Source organism: Colius striatus, chromosome 16 (assembly GCF_028858725.1).
Source record: "Colius striatus isolate bColStr4 chromosome 16, bColStr4.1.hap1, whole genome shotgun sequence".
NCBI lineage: Eukaryota > Metazoa > Chordata > Aves > Coliiformes > Coliidae > Colius > Colius striatus.
In genome coordinates, this window is record NC_084774.1 from 8,055,352 (window position 1) to 8,070,300 (window position 14,949).

At 65.2% G+C, this 14,949-nt stretch overlaps 1 protein-coding gene across 1 annotated transcript; it reads left to right on the plus strand.

Moving 5' to 3' along the window:
• On the plus strand, nt 1–13,848 carry VSTM2L (V-set and transmembrane domain containing 2 like). The gene is made up of 4 exons (XM_062009070.1): nt 1–196; nt 9,533–9,702; nt 10,796–10,843; nt 12,452–13,848. Exons 1-4 carry the CDS (start codon nt 88–90, stop codon nt 12,749–12,751), a joined length of 627 nt encoding a protein of 208 aa, XP_061865054.1. The 5' UTR covers nt 1–87; the 3' UTR covers nt 12,752–13,848.
• The last annotated feature ends 1,101 nt before the right edge of the window (nt 13,849–14,949 follow it).

Consider the following 14,949-nt stretch of genomic DNA (forward strand, 5'->3'; position numbering starts at 1 on the left):
CCGCAGCGCGGCGGCGCCGGGACCGCGGCGCAGCCCCGGGGACAGGGCTCGGCCCGGCGCCCCCGGGACGGACGCGCCCGCGCCAACATGGGGGCCCTGGCCCTGGCCCTGGGGATTTTCCACTACCTGGGGCTCTACCTGCAGCTCGGCGCCTCCTCCCGGCACCCGCCCTGGGACGCTCCGGCGGCGGGCAGCGGTGAGCGCGGGCGGCGGGCGGCGGCCGGGGCGGTGGCGCGGGAGCCGGGGCTCCAGCGGCGGCTGCCCCGGGCGGGAGGGGCGGGCGAGGGGGGGGGGGCGGTTGCGCTCGGAGCGCCGCCGGGGGGCTCGGTCTCCCCGCCGGGGGCCGGTCCACGGCGCTGCCGGTTCCCCGCCGGTGCTGGTCGGTGGGTCCCGGCCGCGCGGGGCTGGCGGTGGGTCGGGGCCGGGGCCGGCCCGTGCCGCGGGCAGCGGGACGGGTGGCGGGGATGGGGTCGCGGTTGCTCGCGGCGGTGATGGGCTCTCCCGCCGCCGGCAGCACCGCGTCGCGCTCCGTCGCGCCGGCGACTCCGGGAGCGGGGTGCAGCCCGACTGAGCCGGGGATGGGCTCCGCCGTCCCCGGGGCTCGGGGGGCGGCTTCTGCCTGTGCCGCTGGGCTGCCAAACGCGGGGGGCTTTGCACGCCGCGTCCCACCCCCGTGCGAGTGTGCATCCCCGCGCGCATCGCCGTGTGTGCCGCCATGCACATCGCTGCGCGAGTGAGCATCCCCGGGCACGCCGCCCTGCTCCCCTGCGCGCTGCCGCACGCCGCTGCCACCGGCCGCACTCCGGCTCCTCTCCCGCCGCCCGTTCCGTGCCTCCTCTGCCGGCTCCGGGACGCGGCGGGGCCGGGGCCCAGCCGGGGCTGGGTAAGGAGACCCTCCTTCTGCAACCCCTCGCAAAAACGTCTGTCCCAGCGTGGGGCAATTCCCGTCGCGGGGTGCCGAGGGGTGACGGGAGACGGAGTCCCCTCGGAGCAGAGCACCAAGACCCCTGCGCTCTGCGAGGTGACGCGAGTGGACTCCGACCTGAGCCTGAGCAGTGGTTGTGGGGTGCGTGCTGGCTGCCTGATGCCTGGATCACAGCCATCCCCTTCACATGGCTCCAGAGCTCCCGGCGTGCGGAGAGAGCTGCTCCCTGCCCCGAGGAGCCTCCAGGCTCGGGCAGCCTCGGGGCAGTGCCGGGGCCGGGAGATGTGGGTTGTCCTGCGGCAATGCGGTGCGTGGGCCGGCGGGGACCTGCCTGCATGGGGAAGCAACGACCAGCCTTTGTGCTGGGGGGATAAAGGTGGGGGGGTCTGCACCTGCCAGCCTGGCTGCCAGCAGGAGATGTGGGCAAAGAGCCTCCATTAGCTGCTGCTGCTTCCCTCAGAAATTCAGCAATAAGCAAATAAATAGTGAAATGGTCGCTGTGAGGGAGCAGGGAGCCAAGGCTAGGAAATATTCTGGGAGGGTGAGTGCACTTTAGAGCCACATTACAGCTTGCTACTATGAGCAGTTCTGCAGCAACTCACTTCATCACAACAGAAACCTTTATTAACGATACTGAAAAGCAGTGAGTAAGTGGGTCATGTATAATAAGCCATTTGTGTTCAGTAGGTGAATACCAATTTGATAAAAACTGTGTGTGCTGAAAACCTGTATAAATTGCTGTTTAGCAGATCAGAGGTTGATCATTTCATTACTTGCTGGTACAGCTTTCCCTCCGCACAGCCAGAGCCCAGTGGGCTGAGACCGTCAGGACGGGTTTGGCCGTGGGCAGCGGGGATGGGCAGTGTCCGGAGCTCGCTGCCATCTCTGCTGGGTGCAGGTGGCCTGGAGGAGCCTCCACTGTGCCATGTCTGGCACAGCCTGGCAGCGCCTTCCCTGGTGCCTTTAACTTGTCCCCAGCAGATGCAGTGAGGGAACTGAACGGGAGCAGCGCGGCTCCACGGGTGCTGCGGGTGGCCCTGACCAGCCCTGGGGTGCAGGCGGCTCACACACCCTCTCGCTCTGGAGATGTGAGCATTGAGCCTCTGCTCCACGGCCAGAGCTGCCTGGGGAGGGAGAGTCTCCGTCAAAGAAAGTCTTTTCCCTACCCCCACAGCAAAGGCTCTGCCTCGAGCGAGGGTGGAGTAAGGACGAGAATGGAGCGAGGACGGAGTGAAAATCGGCGCCGTCTGCCCCAGCAGAGTGCCTGAGCCGCAGGATTCCTCCCCGCCATCCCTCCCCTCCTCTCTCCTCTTCTCAGGCTGGCGCCTTCAATTATTCATGCCCCCCGTTGCAGGCAGCCTGTGCACGCTCGGCTGGTGCCATCAGCCCTCAAACTGGTGCTGGCTGGGAAGCTCCAGCCACCCGCCCAGCCCCACTGGCTGCCGACGCAGGGCAGGGGGAGCGGGGCTGTGAGCAGCTCTCGCCTTCCCGCTGAGGAGAAGCCTGGCTCCTTCCTCGCATCCTTTGCAAGCGCTTGTGTCTCACCGTCAATAAGCCGCTGTGAAGGGCTGGAGGCTGGAGGGAGCGGTGCCCCGGCTCCCCAGGGGGCTGCCCTTCTCCCTTCTCACACACCCCGATGATTATTCTATCAATTACTTTCATAAACACTTTGTATTCCGCCGGATTTTTTCATGCTTCCTGATGGGAATTCTCCACCCGATGTGTTTTTCCTGCTGCTGTTCGCGCAGTCATTCAGCGCAATTACTTCTGACACCTCTCCTCATCAAATGTCTGTGCTTTCTTTTCTCTTGAAGAAGCTGACAGACGATGGGCCAGACACTGGGAATTATTACGTTAGGACAGTGACAGCTAATTTTAATCATAACGTTCCCTGTGAGCGAGGCAGCAAATCAAACAAAACGCCGGTGCGGCTGCGCGTGGTCCCGGAGCCATGGACAGCACTTGGTCCCAGAGCTGTGGGCAGCGTGGTGGTGCTGGAGCTGTGGGTTGTGTGGCAGTGCTGAAGCCGTGGGCAGCGTGGTGGTGCTGGAGCTGTGGGCAGCGTGATGGTGCTGGAGCTGTGGGCTGCATGTGGTCCCGGAGCCGTGGGCAGCGTGGTGGTGCTGGAGCTGTGGGCAGCGCGGCAGTGCTGGAGCCATGGGCAGCGCAGCGGTGCCTGAGCAGGGACCTGGAGACAGACAGGGAAATGGAGGCAGACAGGGAGATGGAGGCTCCACTTCACTCCCCTCTTTGGCAGCTGCCACCCAGGTGGGGACACGGGTGGGTGCTCTGCCCTTTGCAGCTCCTCTGGGGTTTCGGTTCACAGTGCCAGAAGGGTTTGTGCCCCTCGGGACTGACAGCGCTTCCTGGCCTCATCCACCCACACTCTGGCTCTGTCCAGGCCCTGGCTGTGGGTTTATCTCCCACTTAGCCCCCTCCCTGTGGCTCCGGCTGTGGTGGGTGTGTGGCTGGGCATCAGGCCCGTGGCTGGGCTCGGCTGCGCTGGGTGCTTGGTGCTGCTGCTGTGTGCTCCACACGGAGCTGGACTGGGATGAGCCTTCTCGGCAGGACTGGGCAGGAGGGCACCATGCCCATGAGCACCAGGCACTGCTGGCTCTGCCAGATGGGTGCCAGCACTGTGCGTGGCGTGGGCAGCTCTGCAGCAACCACCAGTGCCCACAGCTCATGTTTTGGGTGCTGGGTGTGAGACCAGGGGGCTGTTCTTCAGCACACCAAAGCTCTTGTCTGCCTCGTCCCCTGGGAATGACGCCAAGGCAGAGCCCTGGCACCAAAGTGAGCGGTGCCTGCAGGGCGGCTGCACAGCCCCACCGGGTTCCACTGGGACCTCTTGTCACAGGCCATTTTACAGTTTCGCTACTTACACTGTCAAATAACTGCTCTTCCTCCTTCCCCTCCGGAGGGAATCGTCTCAGAACCAGCCTGGGAGTCGTCGGGAGCAGCACATCGCTTTGCCCGGGGAAAGCTGCTGTCAGGGGGCCGGCTGGGGGAGGACTGTCCCTGCGCTGGGCAGCGGCGGGGGGCTGGTGGGAGGGCAGGGGTGGGGATGTCCCCGCCGGGACGATTCACTGCTAGAAACACTTGCAGGTTTCAAGGTTAATTCCAGCTCCCTGGCAAGGTGAGCCCTGGCCTGACCACGATGACCAGATTAGCTCGTTTTGTTTCTTTATTAATTTATGCTGCAAATATGAGCTAATTCTGCTGCCAGTGTGACAGTAAACGGGCAGAGAAACGGTGCTGGCGGCCCCAGCGCGTCAGCGGGAGCATTCCCGGACCTGGACAGCGTTCGCTGCGCCCCAGCCCGACTCTTCCCTTGAGCAGGGCGGCTGCGGGAGCGCGGCGGCGAGCGGAGCTGCCGCGGGGCCGGGCTGCCGGGGCTGTGCTGGCCCGACGCGCCCCAGCCGGCGCCGAGCCCGGTGCGTGGCTGGATCCGCCGCGGTGCCCAGCCCCGACCCTCGGCTGCTCCCTCCCCTCCCAGCGGCAGCCGCCGCCACGCCGCGGGCTCTGTGCGCTGGTTCGTGGCCGCGGTGTGTTGGTGGTGACCCACGGTCAGCATCCCTGCTCTCGGGCTTGTCAGGAGGAGATGCATCCACAGATGTTAATGGGCAGATGGGAGGAGGAGGGAGGTTTTAGCCCAAGCTGCATGGCAGACAGCGGGGACCCTGGTGTCCGTGCTGCAGGGCCCGGCACAGCCAGCACACAGAGCAGGACCCGGCTCGGTGCTCCTGGATCAATCCAGTAGGAACCCCCCTGTGCCTTCAGACCCTGGCACAGGCCGCTCGTACCGAGGTGTGGATGGGCCCTGTGGCACCAAGGAGGGTCTGTCCATCCGTCCCCAGGCTCCTGCGCACTGCCAGGATGCGTCTCGGGTGCCTTTGCAGCCTGTAGGACATGGACAGTGCTGCAGCCAGGGCTGTCCCTCCCCATCAGCTGAGGGGGATGTGGGTACCTGTGCAGGGGATGTGCCATCGGCTGCAACTGCAGCCAGACACGTTTGCTTTCCTGCAGCGGTGCAGCGTGTGGGGTGGCACAAACCCAGCGGGTTGCGCCCCGTGCCAAGGGCACTGTAGGGCTTGCATGAGCTCAGCGGTGAGCAGGAGCAGGAGCAAGCCCTTGGCACCATCCCCGGGGAGGGCCGAGCATGGCTGACAGCCCTGGCACTGAGCTGGAGAGCAGGGGGACAGCAGAGACGGCGGCCAGGGGGCAATGGCTGTCTCGGCAACTCTGCAGAGTCCTCTTCGTGGAGCTCCACGCTCTGCAGGGGGCAGGGAGGAGCAGCTCAGCTCTCCTGGCAGCACCAGCTGCTTTCTTCTGCCTCTCATTTTGCCCTGTGGTGGTGGGGGGAGCCCTGGCAGCATCAGCACTGGGAGCTTGGGGTGGCAGGGAGTCAGTGTGAGAGCTGTGGTGGGTGGTGATGGCAGCACTGACCCAGCAGTACCCTGGGGGGCTTGGGTGCTGGTGGGGACTCACTTGCCAGGATGAGGCCACCAACATTGCCTGGGGCCAGACTCCATGGGAGCTATCAGGGCCGTGCCTTTGACTGGGGCTGAGGTGCCCCAGGGCTGCAGAGGCCACAGCCAGAGCCGGTTCCCTTCCCACGGCATCGCACGGCACAGTCCCGCTGCCGGGCTGTGGGGAGGGGGCCGCTGAGGGAGGGGATGACGGGAGTGTGAGGCTGAGATGACAATTAGTCCTCCAAGTGTCTTGACTCACCGAACCATAATAAACCTTGAATTACGACTGTGAGCTTTGTGAAGGGAAGAATAAGCCACACTTGATCTCAGCCCACGGCATAACAGCAGCAGCTGGAGGGAGGGACGAGGGGTGGTGGAGGCTGCTCCAGCAGCACGTCCCGTGCCTGCCCTGCGCCTGCCTGCCCGGCCACCTCCCCCAGAGCCAGGGGCTTCCCAGCCCCCTCAGCCCCCGTCCCTGTGCTGCCCGGCGTGGGTCAGAGCCAGCCCCTACCAACACCGCCTGCCTGGCACGTGCCACCCCTGCGGCCCGGCTGCAGCTCTGGCGAGGGGCTCCTGCTCGCTTGGGCAGCCAAAGCAGCATCTGGTTGCCCAAGGCCGTGATGTTCCATGGGGTGAATCACACCCGGAGCAAGAGCGAGCGCTGCCTGGTGCCTGGTGTGCATTTGCACGTGTCTGATGGGTTTTTCATCGCCCCCAGGACAGGGTCACACACACACGGGCTCTCCTGGGTGCCCCCGTCCCTGCTTGAGCCGTGACTGTCCCAGCAGCTGGCGGCTGGTGCCGTGTGGGGGCTGTGGAGGGGCCGGGAAGAAACCAGCAGAGCCATGGGGAGCTGGCAGGGTCCTGGCCAGGGACAGGGCTCCCCAGGGCAGGGGCTGCTGGGGGACAGGGCAGATGGATGGGGCAGGGTCTGGGGGTCGTTTCCAGGTGGCTGGGCGATGTCTTGCCCCCGGCATGGGGGCTGTGGGGGGACCCCTGGCGCTGGCTGCCCTCGTGCCGTGCCGAGGGGCCGCGTGTGCCGTGGGGAGGGAGCGTGGCAGCCTCTACATCTCCCCTTTATGAGAGCACCAAGCTGTCCCAGCAGGCGTTTTCAATTCCGTTTATCTGTGTTTCCCCATTGAGTTCATTTTATTTCCCCTGATTTTTGTTTCCCGGAAGATTTATCGATCCTGATTTTCGCGGTTTATGACAGGTAGCAGGTCATAAAGCACCCGGAGCAGCCAGCCCGGCGCCGGCCCCCCCGCGCCCTGGGGACGCGGCTGCAATGTCAGCGGCGGGGAGGGACGGTGCCGGGCGGGGGGCTTCAGGGGGGCTGCCGGGGGGCTGCGGGGGGCTGCCGGGGGGCTGCAAGGGGGCTGCGGGGGGCTGCCGGGGGGCTGCGGGGGGGGCTGCAGGGGGGCTGCGGGGGGCTTCGGGGGGGCTTCAGGGGGGCTGCGGGGGGGCTGCCGGGGGGCTGCGGGGGGCTGCAGGGGGGGCTGCGGGGGGCTGCCGGGGGGCTGCAGGGGGGCTGCAGGGGGCTGCAGGGGGCTGCCGGCTCAGCAGCCCATCCCTCCCCTGTCCCCGTGGGTGCGAGCGGGGTCCGGGCAGCGCGGCCGCCCCGGTGCAGGGTCCGTGCCCCGCCGCGGGGATGCCGGTGGCCGGGGGCTGCCCGGATCTCGAGTCCCGCGGCGGGGAAGCGCTGGGGCTTGCAGCGGGGGCTCTCCTCACCGTGTCAGCGCTCTCATGTCCCCCATGGCTCAGCCTCGGCTCTCTGGAAGGGCTTTGCCGTGCCCGGGAGCTGCCACCGGACTCTCCCTCTCATTTTTGGCAGAGGCAGATGATGAACGGTCCCGGGGGTATCTCCCTTCTCTCACTGGCCCGTCACTCGCAGTGCCATCCATCCAGCTCTCTGCCTGTCTCTCCTCTCACCTCTGTTCCGCGGGGCTCAGCCCCCTCTCCCTGCACCTCTCCGGGGCCACCAACCCTGTTCTGCTCTCGTGGTGCTGCTGGGACTGTCCCGCCGTGATTCTGGGGCTGGGGGCTGTGCTGGCACTGGCCTGGCTGCCCCTTGTCTGGGGTATCCTGGGGTAGCCAGGGCTGGAGGGGTCAGCACAGCCCAGTGTCCCCTTGGCACTGGGGTCCTGGAGCCCCCTCCCCACAGAATGAACATGGGGTGAGAAGCTGGGATGGTGGGAGTGGGGCAGAAGAGGGGGAGGGAGGGTTGGGATGTGCAGGGAGGGAGGGACCAGCTTCACCTTCCCTCCTGCTGTCAGACTTTATTGCCCATCTGTCCATCCCTCTTTCGTAGGACGTTTATAGATTGTCTGCTCCGAGTTTCCAGCCTGTCACTCACAACGGCCGGGTGTGGGGAGGGGGCCGGGGCCCTGCAGACAGCGGTGGGGCTGTGGTGACCAGGGGAGCTGTGGGAGGGGGCTGCTGGCAGGTCCATCAGCAGGACCTGCCTTTGTTTGGATGCACTTGGAGCTGGCTGAGCCCTGGGGTTAATTAATACATACGCTTCCCAATTAAAATCTGAAAGAATGGAAGAAGGCACTTGGTCCAATCAAGCCTTTTCTGCGCTCATCTGCCAACTCCCGTCTGCAGGAGCAGATTTTAATTGTGTTCAGAGTAATTTGGACACGGCTGAGCCCTCAGGAGCCCTCAGGCCACGGCCCCGCCGCTGCTCCACACGCCTGGCTGGGGCTGCAGGGGCCAGGGGCTGCCGTGGGCTCTGCTGGGACCCTCTGGCCTCGGCCTCGCTGCTACTCCCAGAGCCCTGTGGAGCCAGAGCCCGAGCCTGGGCCATGGGGGCAAGCGGGTGGGTGAGTGTTGGTTGGGCATAATGGCCATGGCACCGCAGCAACAACAAGCCCTTTGCCACTTGGACCCTCCTGCTCTTCCCACAGCCCCTGACCACCAGAGCTGCCCCCCAGCCCAGGGCTGCCCCTGCTCCCCAGCACAGAGCCCGTGTGGCTGCCGTGGCGGGGTCCCAGGCAAAGGGGGTGCAGGGGCCGCGGGGGGCTCTGCCAGGACCCCCGGGCTCGTTAAAGCCTTGTGCTGGGTATTTCCCTCAGTTCCCCAGCTAAGATGGATTGAAGTGATCAGTATATGGGATTTCCATATTTCCAGAGGGACAGGGAGATATTAAAGGTATTAACTTCTGTGTCTGGGATGATACTAATCCATTTTCCGAGGGGATCTGGGCTCGGTGAGGAGCTGCAGGGAGCTGCGTGTCCCGGGGCTGCGCCGGCGCCGGAGCGACTGCGCCAGGGCTGCGGCACCAGGTGGCTGCTGGGGACGGGGGGCACGGGGCAGCCCTGGCACAGCCCCAGAGGGTCCCTGATCCCGGGGGTCCCTGACTGCGGGGCAGGGACGGGCACACAGCCCCCGCCGGCCTCAGTGGCCAGGGCAGCGTGGGGCCGGCAGCCTGAGCCCGGCCGTGCCCGCGCTGGGGGCTCAGCCCGTCCCCGTGGCGCCGGGGAGAAGCCGCCGCAGACCGTGACTGTGCCGTTTGTGACCCACAGCCGGGGCCGTCTGTAGGGAGGAACAACGAGCTCTCCAGAGGAGATGAAAAGAATTCTAATTACATCTCGGAACAATATTTGTTTTGAGCAAGGAAAGCAAACCATATGGCATGTGGGAGACTGTTTGGGGGCCACATTAAACAGGGATTTGTTTTTCATTTGTGCTCTGATCCAAGAGGAGATGCCGTCGTGCTTTATTTGTTCATTGCACTGGGGGGGTGTGTGGGGTCTCACGCTCGCTCTGGGGCAGAGGTCCCAGGGGTGGCACCGGAGTGGGGCACACACAGGCTCCTGCTCCTTCCCACTGCTCCGTGCAAAGAGCCAGGGGAAGGGGCAGCGCTGCTGGGGCTGGGGCACTGGGCTGGGCAAGGGCGATCCACCTGCATGGCAGGGACTGGCTGAAGTGCCAGGTCTGTGTGGCAGGGACTGGCTCAGGTGCAGGGTGTGTGTGGCAGGGACCAGCTGAGGTGCAGGGTGTGTGTGTCAGTGCCTGGCTGAGGTGCAGGGTGTGTGTGGCAGGGCTGGGTCCTGGCGCTGCGGGTGTCTCCGCTGGCGTGGCCGTGGTGATGGGCCGTGGCACATCCCCGCAGCCTTTGCTCTGTGTCCTGCAGCTCTCTTCACCGAGACCCCCCACGACATGACGGCGCAGGCGGGTGAGGATGTGGAGATGGCGTGTTCCTTCCGAGGCAGCGGCTCCCCGTCCTACTCCCTGGAGATACAGTGGTGGTACGTCCGCAACCACAAGGACTGGACGGACAAACAGACGTGGGCTTCCAACCAGGTACCGGCCTCGTGGCAGCAGCTGGGGCAGAGACCTTTCTTTTGCCCAGGGGCTTCGCTTGCAGCAGCTCTTGGGGCCCAGGGGGTCCCCGTCCTGCAGCCACGGCCCTGGTGCCAACCTGAGCTGTAGCAGTGGGGTCTCGGCCCCTTCACTCTGCTGAGGGGGGGGAGAGAGGCTGGGGGGTCCCACAGTGCAGGCACACGCGTGGCATCGGCTGCACCCACCATGCTCTGGTGAGGATGGGCTGTCCTGGCCACCCTTCCCAATTAGCAGAGGTGCCACGTGGCCCATCCTCCAGGACTGGCAGAGGCTTTGTCTTTGTGCTTGTGGCTTCTCCCATCTCACCAACTCATCCCCTTGCATCCCTCCCCATGTCCCCTGCCCCCCAGCCCCCTTTGTTTTCCCCATTTCCCGTGTTGGTCTCAGCAAACAGCTGTCTCTTTATTTCTCTTTCTGTTCACACAGAGATAAGGGCCAAATAATGGGAAGGCAGCTTTAGGTATTTTAATGAGCCTTTATTATTGTGTCTTTGGCAGAGCTGCTGCTGGTATTACCATAAATTGAGAGAAGCCTCAGGAAGTGCTGCCGCTGGGGAGCACTGCTGGGGGCCAGGGGCTGCTGGGGGCCAGGGGCTGCGGGGGTGAGGGTGGGGGAATGTCTGGTGCAGGGTGAGGGTGGGGGGATGCCTGGTGTGGGGAGTGGGCTGCTGTGCAGTGGCTGGTGCTGAGGGGCCCCGGGCTGCTGCCCAGCTGGTGGCTGATTTGGGAGTGTTGAGGGTCCGGGGGGCAGGTGCTGGCTAAAGGGGCTGAGGCTGCTGGCAGTGGGTCACTGCCACATGAGCACCCCAAACCCCTGGCCCTGTGTTTCTCTGGTGCTGCCATTCCCTCCCCTTCCCATCTGACCCGTGTGGCTCTGTCTGCACTGGGTACCTGGGTTTGCTGGGGCTGAGCAGCCCCCTGCTCCCTGCTCTCTCCTCCTCCTCCCTCGGGGCAGCCACCCCTGGGGTGGGCAGGGTCTGGTGGGCTCTTGCCTCCTCCCAGCCTGACAGTTTCCCTTCCCTGTCTGTTCTCCCTCCCCATCCCTGATCCCACAGCTGAAGGCGCTGCAGGAGGAGCCTGGGAAGGACGCCACCAAGATAAGCGTGAGTTTGGATAACGGCTCTTGCAGGGGCTTGGCTGGAGGAGGGCTCAGCTGGAAGGTTTCCCTGTGCTCAGCACAGAGCTGGGGGGCAGGGGGGTCTCCTGGGGTCTCAGTGTGAGGCTGGGTGCCCCGGATGAGGCATCCCAGCAGGTGGGGGGTGCGCTCCCCAGCTCCCCCATGCCCAGGCGTTGGCATCCGAGGGACACGTGTCTGCTACGGACAAAATCGTCTCCTTTACTCCCCAGATTAGCAGCCCAAAGCCATTTAGGCTCATGTGAGCATAATGAGGAGACGCTGATCGGTTAAATAAAATAGAGACTGCCACTGTCAGGTCGGTGCCCTCCCCACACCGTCCCTGCCCACCACGGCACCGCGGCCTTTGGGGCTGTCACAGAGCTGGGGCAGCACTGGGAAGCGCATCCCGCCATCGCCCCGGCCCCTGCAGCCCCGCTGGCTCTGCCTTTGCGCCCCTGGGGTAAGGATGGAGCTCACCATGTGCCCACAGCTCCCCAGGCCAGGGGCTCTGCCCGACCTATCCCCAGGAAACAGCAGAGACAAGGGGTAAGAAGCCAGAAGCCTTCCAGATGAAGGGCATTGACTCTCTCTCCCCTCTGTGGGGACCGGTGCACGTGGATTCTCTGGCCAGTAATGATTTCCTTTGGGATCCCATCCCCTCAGATCTGTTATGTCATGGCTTCTTGAGCTTTCAGCCCTGTTTGTCTCCGTTCCCGTGATGAGCCCACGACTGAAGCCAGGGTGCTGCCAGGGTCCGTGCCCAGCTGGGTGCTGCAGCTCACAGCCCCACGAGCAGAGCTGTCCTGCAGCCCACGCTGCCCCCAGCCCGGCTGAGGCATTTCTCAGCATAATGAGGCAGTTAATGCACGCTGGATCGGAATCAATGCGGCCCCCAGCCCCAGCGCTGCAGGACAGGTGCAGCTGCGCCCTGAGCAGCCCCAGAGCCACCCTTTGGGCCACGACCTGTGGCACTCAGCAGTCCCTGGTGTGCAGGGCAGCCAGCCTCAGCTGCTCACGCGGGTGTGCAGGCGCCGGCCGCCCTCTCTGCAGCAGCTCAGGCTGTGGGACGTGTGGGTGACGGGGCCCCATCGCCGCGCTGCCGCTCGCCGCTGCCTCCTTTGCCCTTTGCGACGGGAGTTTGTGTCTCTGGTCGTGGCTCTCAGCCCCATTTCTAAACACCATAAAATCTTCAGCTAACAAACGCAGCGGCGAGTAGAAAAATGGCCTTTGCCATCCAGTGTGATTATAGGGAACGGAGCCAGGGGCCTCGGGGCGGGTTGTAAATCTGATTTATTGACCCAGCCCAACAGCAGCCGCGGCTCCGGCTACTGAGTGAGTCTTAAATTTCATTGGTGATAAATACTGAGAGCGAATCAATTTGGTAGAAAAGCTAATTAGCTGGCGTGGTTCCGCATCGATCTGCGGCCCCGCACGGCCGCGCGCGCCGCGGACTCGGCCACCCCCCGCCACGGCCCGGGGTCGGGGTCCCGGCTGCCCGGCCTCGCCTCCCCCAGCACGCGGCGTCGCGTCATCACCTGCGGCCTGGGGGGGGTCCTGGCGGCCACCTGACCCCCCCTCACCTACCCCAACGCAGGTGGTGAAGGTGGTCGGCAGCAACATCTCGCACAAGCTGCGCCTGTCGCGGGTGAAGCCGGAGGACGAGGGGACGTACGAGTGCCGCGTGATCGACTCCAGCGACGGCAAAGCGCGGCACCACAAGGTGAAGGCGTTCCTGCGGGTGGAGGCGGCGGGGGGCGCGGGGCACCCCCAGGACACCCAGCTGCGGGGCGCCTCGCTGCCGGACCCCGCCGCAGCCCACGCACACCACCACCACCCCCACAAAGCCGGGAGGGAGCTGAAGAAGCGCTCGGCAGATGCCTCCTGCGTGCTGTAGGCAGCTGGTGCCGGGGGGACGCCGGAGCCTCCCGCCGCCCCGGACTCAGCGGAGCCATCGAGGGTCCCGCGCCCCCTGCCAGAGACTGGCCCCACCATCCCGTCTTGCCCACCGACCCCCTCCTCCTCCTCCTCCCGCTGGCTGCTGCCAGCTCGGTTCCTTCCCCAGCCACGGGGCGCAGCGGTGCCAGAGCTCGGTGTGGGAGCAGCGCCGTGTCTGTGCCAGTGGGGCATCGCTGGGGCCGTGCCCGGGGCCGAAGCGTACACCCACACACGGGGTCCCCGTCCCCGCTGGCCCCCTGGAGGCGGGTACCCCGCTGCTCGCTGCCTCCCGCAGTGCCACGGGCCGTGTTGCACTGCAGCTCTGCGTGCCCGGTGGAAGCCCCCCTGGCCTGTGGGACCCTCCCTGCCCTCCCCCGTGCTTTGCAGAACCAACTGTTCCCGTAGGAGGCCCAGTTTTGTTGCCCTGTTACAGCCCTGCAGTGCGTATATAAGTTCCAGCATCCATCTTACAGATCCCATGTGTCGCCTCTCCCTGCCCCTGCCTGCCCCCACCCACCCCAGCACGTCAAGGCCTGAGCTCAGTAGAGGAAGGACGGCACAGCACGGCATGGCATGGCACAGCAGGCTCCCAGCACAGCCACGGGGCTGTGGGTTGTGCCACAGCATTGCCCACCCAGGCAGCTGCCCACGGTCCACGTGTGCCCGGCAGCTGTGCCACAGCTGGCCTGGTTTTACCCATTGCTCCTCCCTGCCCCTCACGTTTCACAGAGGAAGGGGGGCCTGGCCAGCACCTCCATCTGCCCTCGCTCTGTCCCCGCTGCCTGTGCCGGTGCGGCTCTTGGCCCCCCAGTCCCGGCTGAGCTCCCCTTCCTCCTGCGCCGTGGCACCGCACCAGCCCAGGCAGGGTCCAGCAGTGGAAAGAGCAGAGCCTGTCCCTGGCACCCCCTTGGGTAAACTGCCACTGAGGATGGAGCATGGGGAGGGAGAGGGGGGTCCCGAGTGTCCCCATCCGTGTGCCGGGCTCTGCTCCCTGCCGCCGCTCCCCCAGCCTGCCGCTGCCAGACCTGCTGCAGCTAATAAAGCTCTTTAAACGAAGCCTCTGTGCTCTCTGTCCCTGGCACACTGAGAGGACGTGGGTTTGGTGCTGTCATGGCTAAGAAGGGGCACAGCTGGGGTTGCCCCTGGGGGCTGCTGGGCTGGTGGGGATGGGCATGATGAGGATGGGCATCACCACCTGCAGCTGAGGGCTCGGAGCATTTAAAAGCTGCAGCTGGGGAGCTCCCTGTCCTGGCTGGGAGGAGAGTGATGCAGCCTGTGAGTGCAGGACACGGCTGGCTCCCAGGTAAGCAGGGGCTGCTCTGCACTGGGGGTGCTGGAGATTGGGTGGGTGAGCTGCTGGGCTCCAGCCTTGGCCCCTCCTGGGCTCCTGGAGACAAGGCTTTGTCCCCAGGCAGGTGGGACACGGGGGTCCCCAAAGCATGGGTCCGGCTGTGCCCCAGGGCCAGGCTCTGGCTCGCTCACGGGAGCAGCTCCCGGCCCCGCTGTGGCCGCGGCTGCTTCGCAGGTTGTTAATGCCGGGAGCGCCGTCGCACTCACCTCTCGCTCGGCTGATGGGAAGCGATTTGTCAGGTGTTAGAGCAACAAAAGCAAACGCTGTTGTGCTGGTGTCAGCCGGCGGCAGAGCCGGGGCATGGCGGGGGCTGCGCTCCCCTCTGCCCCCGCTGCGGGGTCACCTGCAGAGCCAGCGGCTCAGGGAGCAAAGGGGCACCCAGGCTGTGCGGGCACCCAGGGTGCTCTGTCGGGAGCAAAGAGTGAAGCGGCTGCAGGGCAGGGGGCTGGGGGCAGGATTCTGCGTCGCCACAAGCAGGAGCAGCCGCTGTGACGAGGCTCTGGCTGACAGGACTATGGGGTCTGTGCTCTGCTCCTTGTCAGGGAACCGTTATCACAGGGAGGAGGAAAGGGAGTGGGTTGCAGATCTGCTGCTGGTGCAGTAAAAAACAGGCTCTGGAGGAGGAATAGGGAGGGGCAGGGTGAAAGGCTGCACATCACCTAAAACGGGGAGTAAACAAATTGCTGTGTTGTGTAGTAATTTGCAAAAGCTAGAGGCCAGCGTTAAAAACAACAGGTTTTATGAGAAGAGATTAATTCTGGGGTGTTTACGTCAAGTCTCGGAAGTGAGAGTTGCAGGAGAGGCTT

Excerpts from the sequence above, each read along its gene's own strand:
- VSTM2L (XM_062009070.1), top strand. The coding sequence starts at position 88 with ATGGGGGCCCTGGCCCTGGCCCTGGGGATTTTCCACTACCTGGGGCTC. Across the intron at positions 9,703-10,795 it reads AGACGTGGGCTTCCAACCAG|CTGAAGGCGCTGCAGGAGGA; the intron begins GTACCGGCCTCG and ends CTGATCCCACAG. Across the intron at positions 10,844-12,451 it reads AGGACGCCACCAAGATAAGC|GTGGTGAAGGTGGTCGGCAG; the intron begins GTGAGTTTGGAT and ends ACCCCAACGCAG.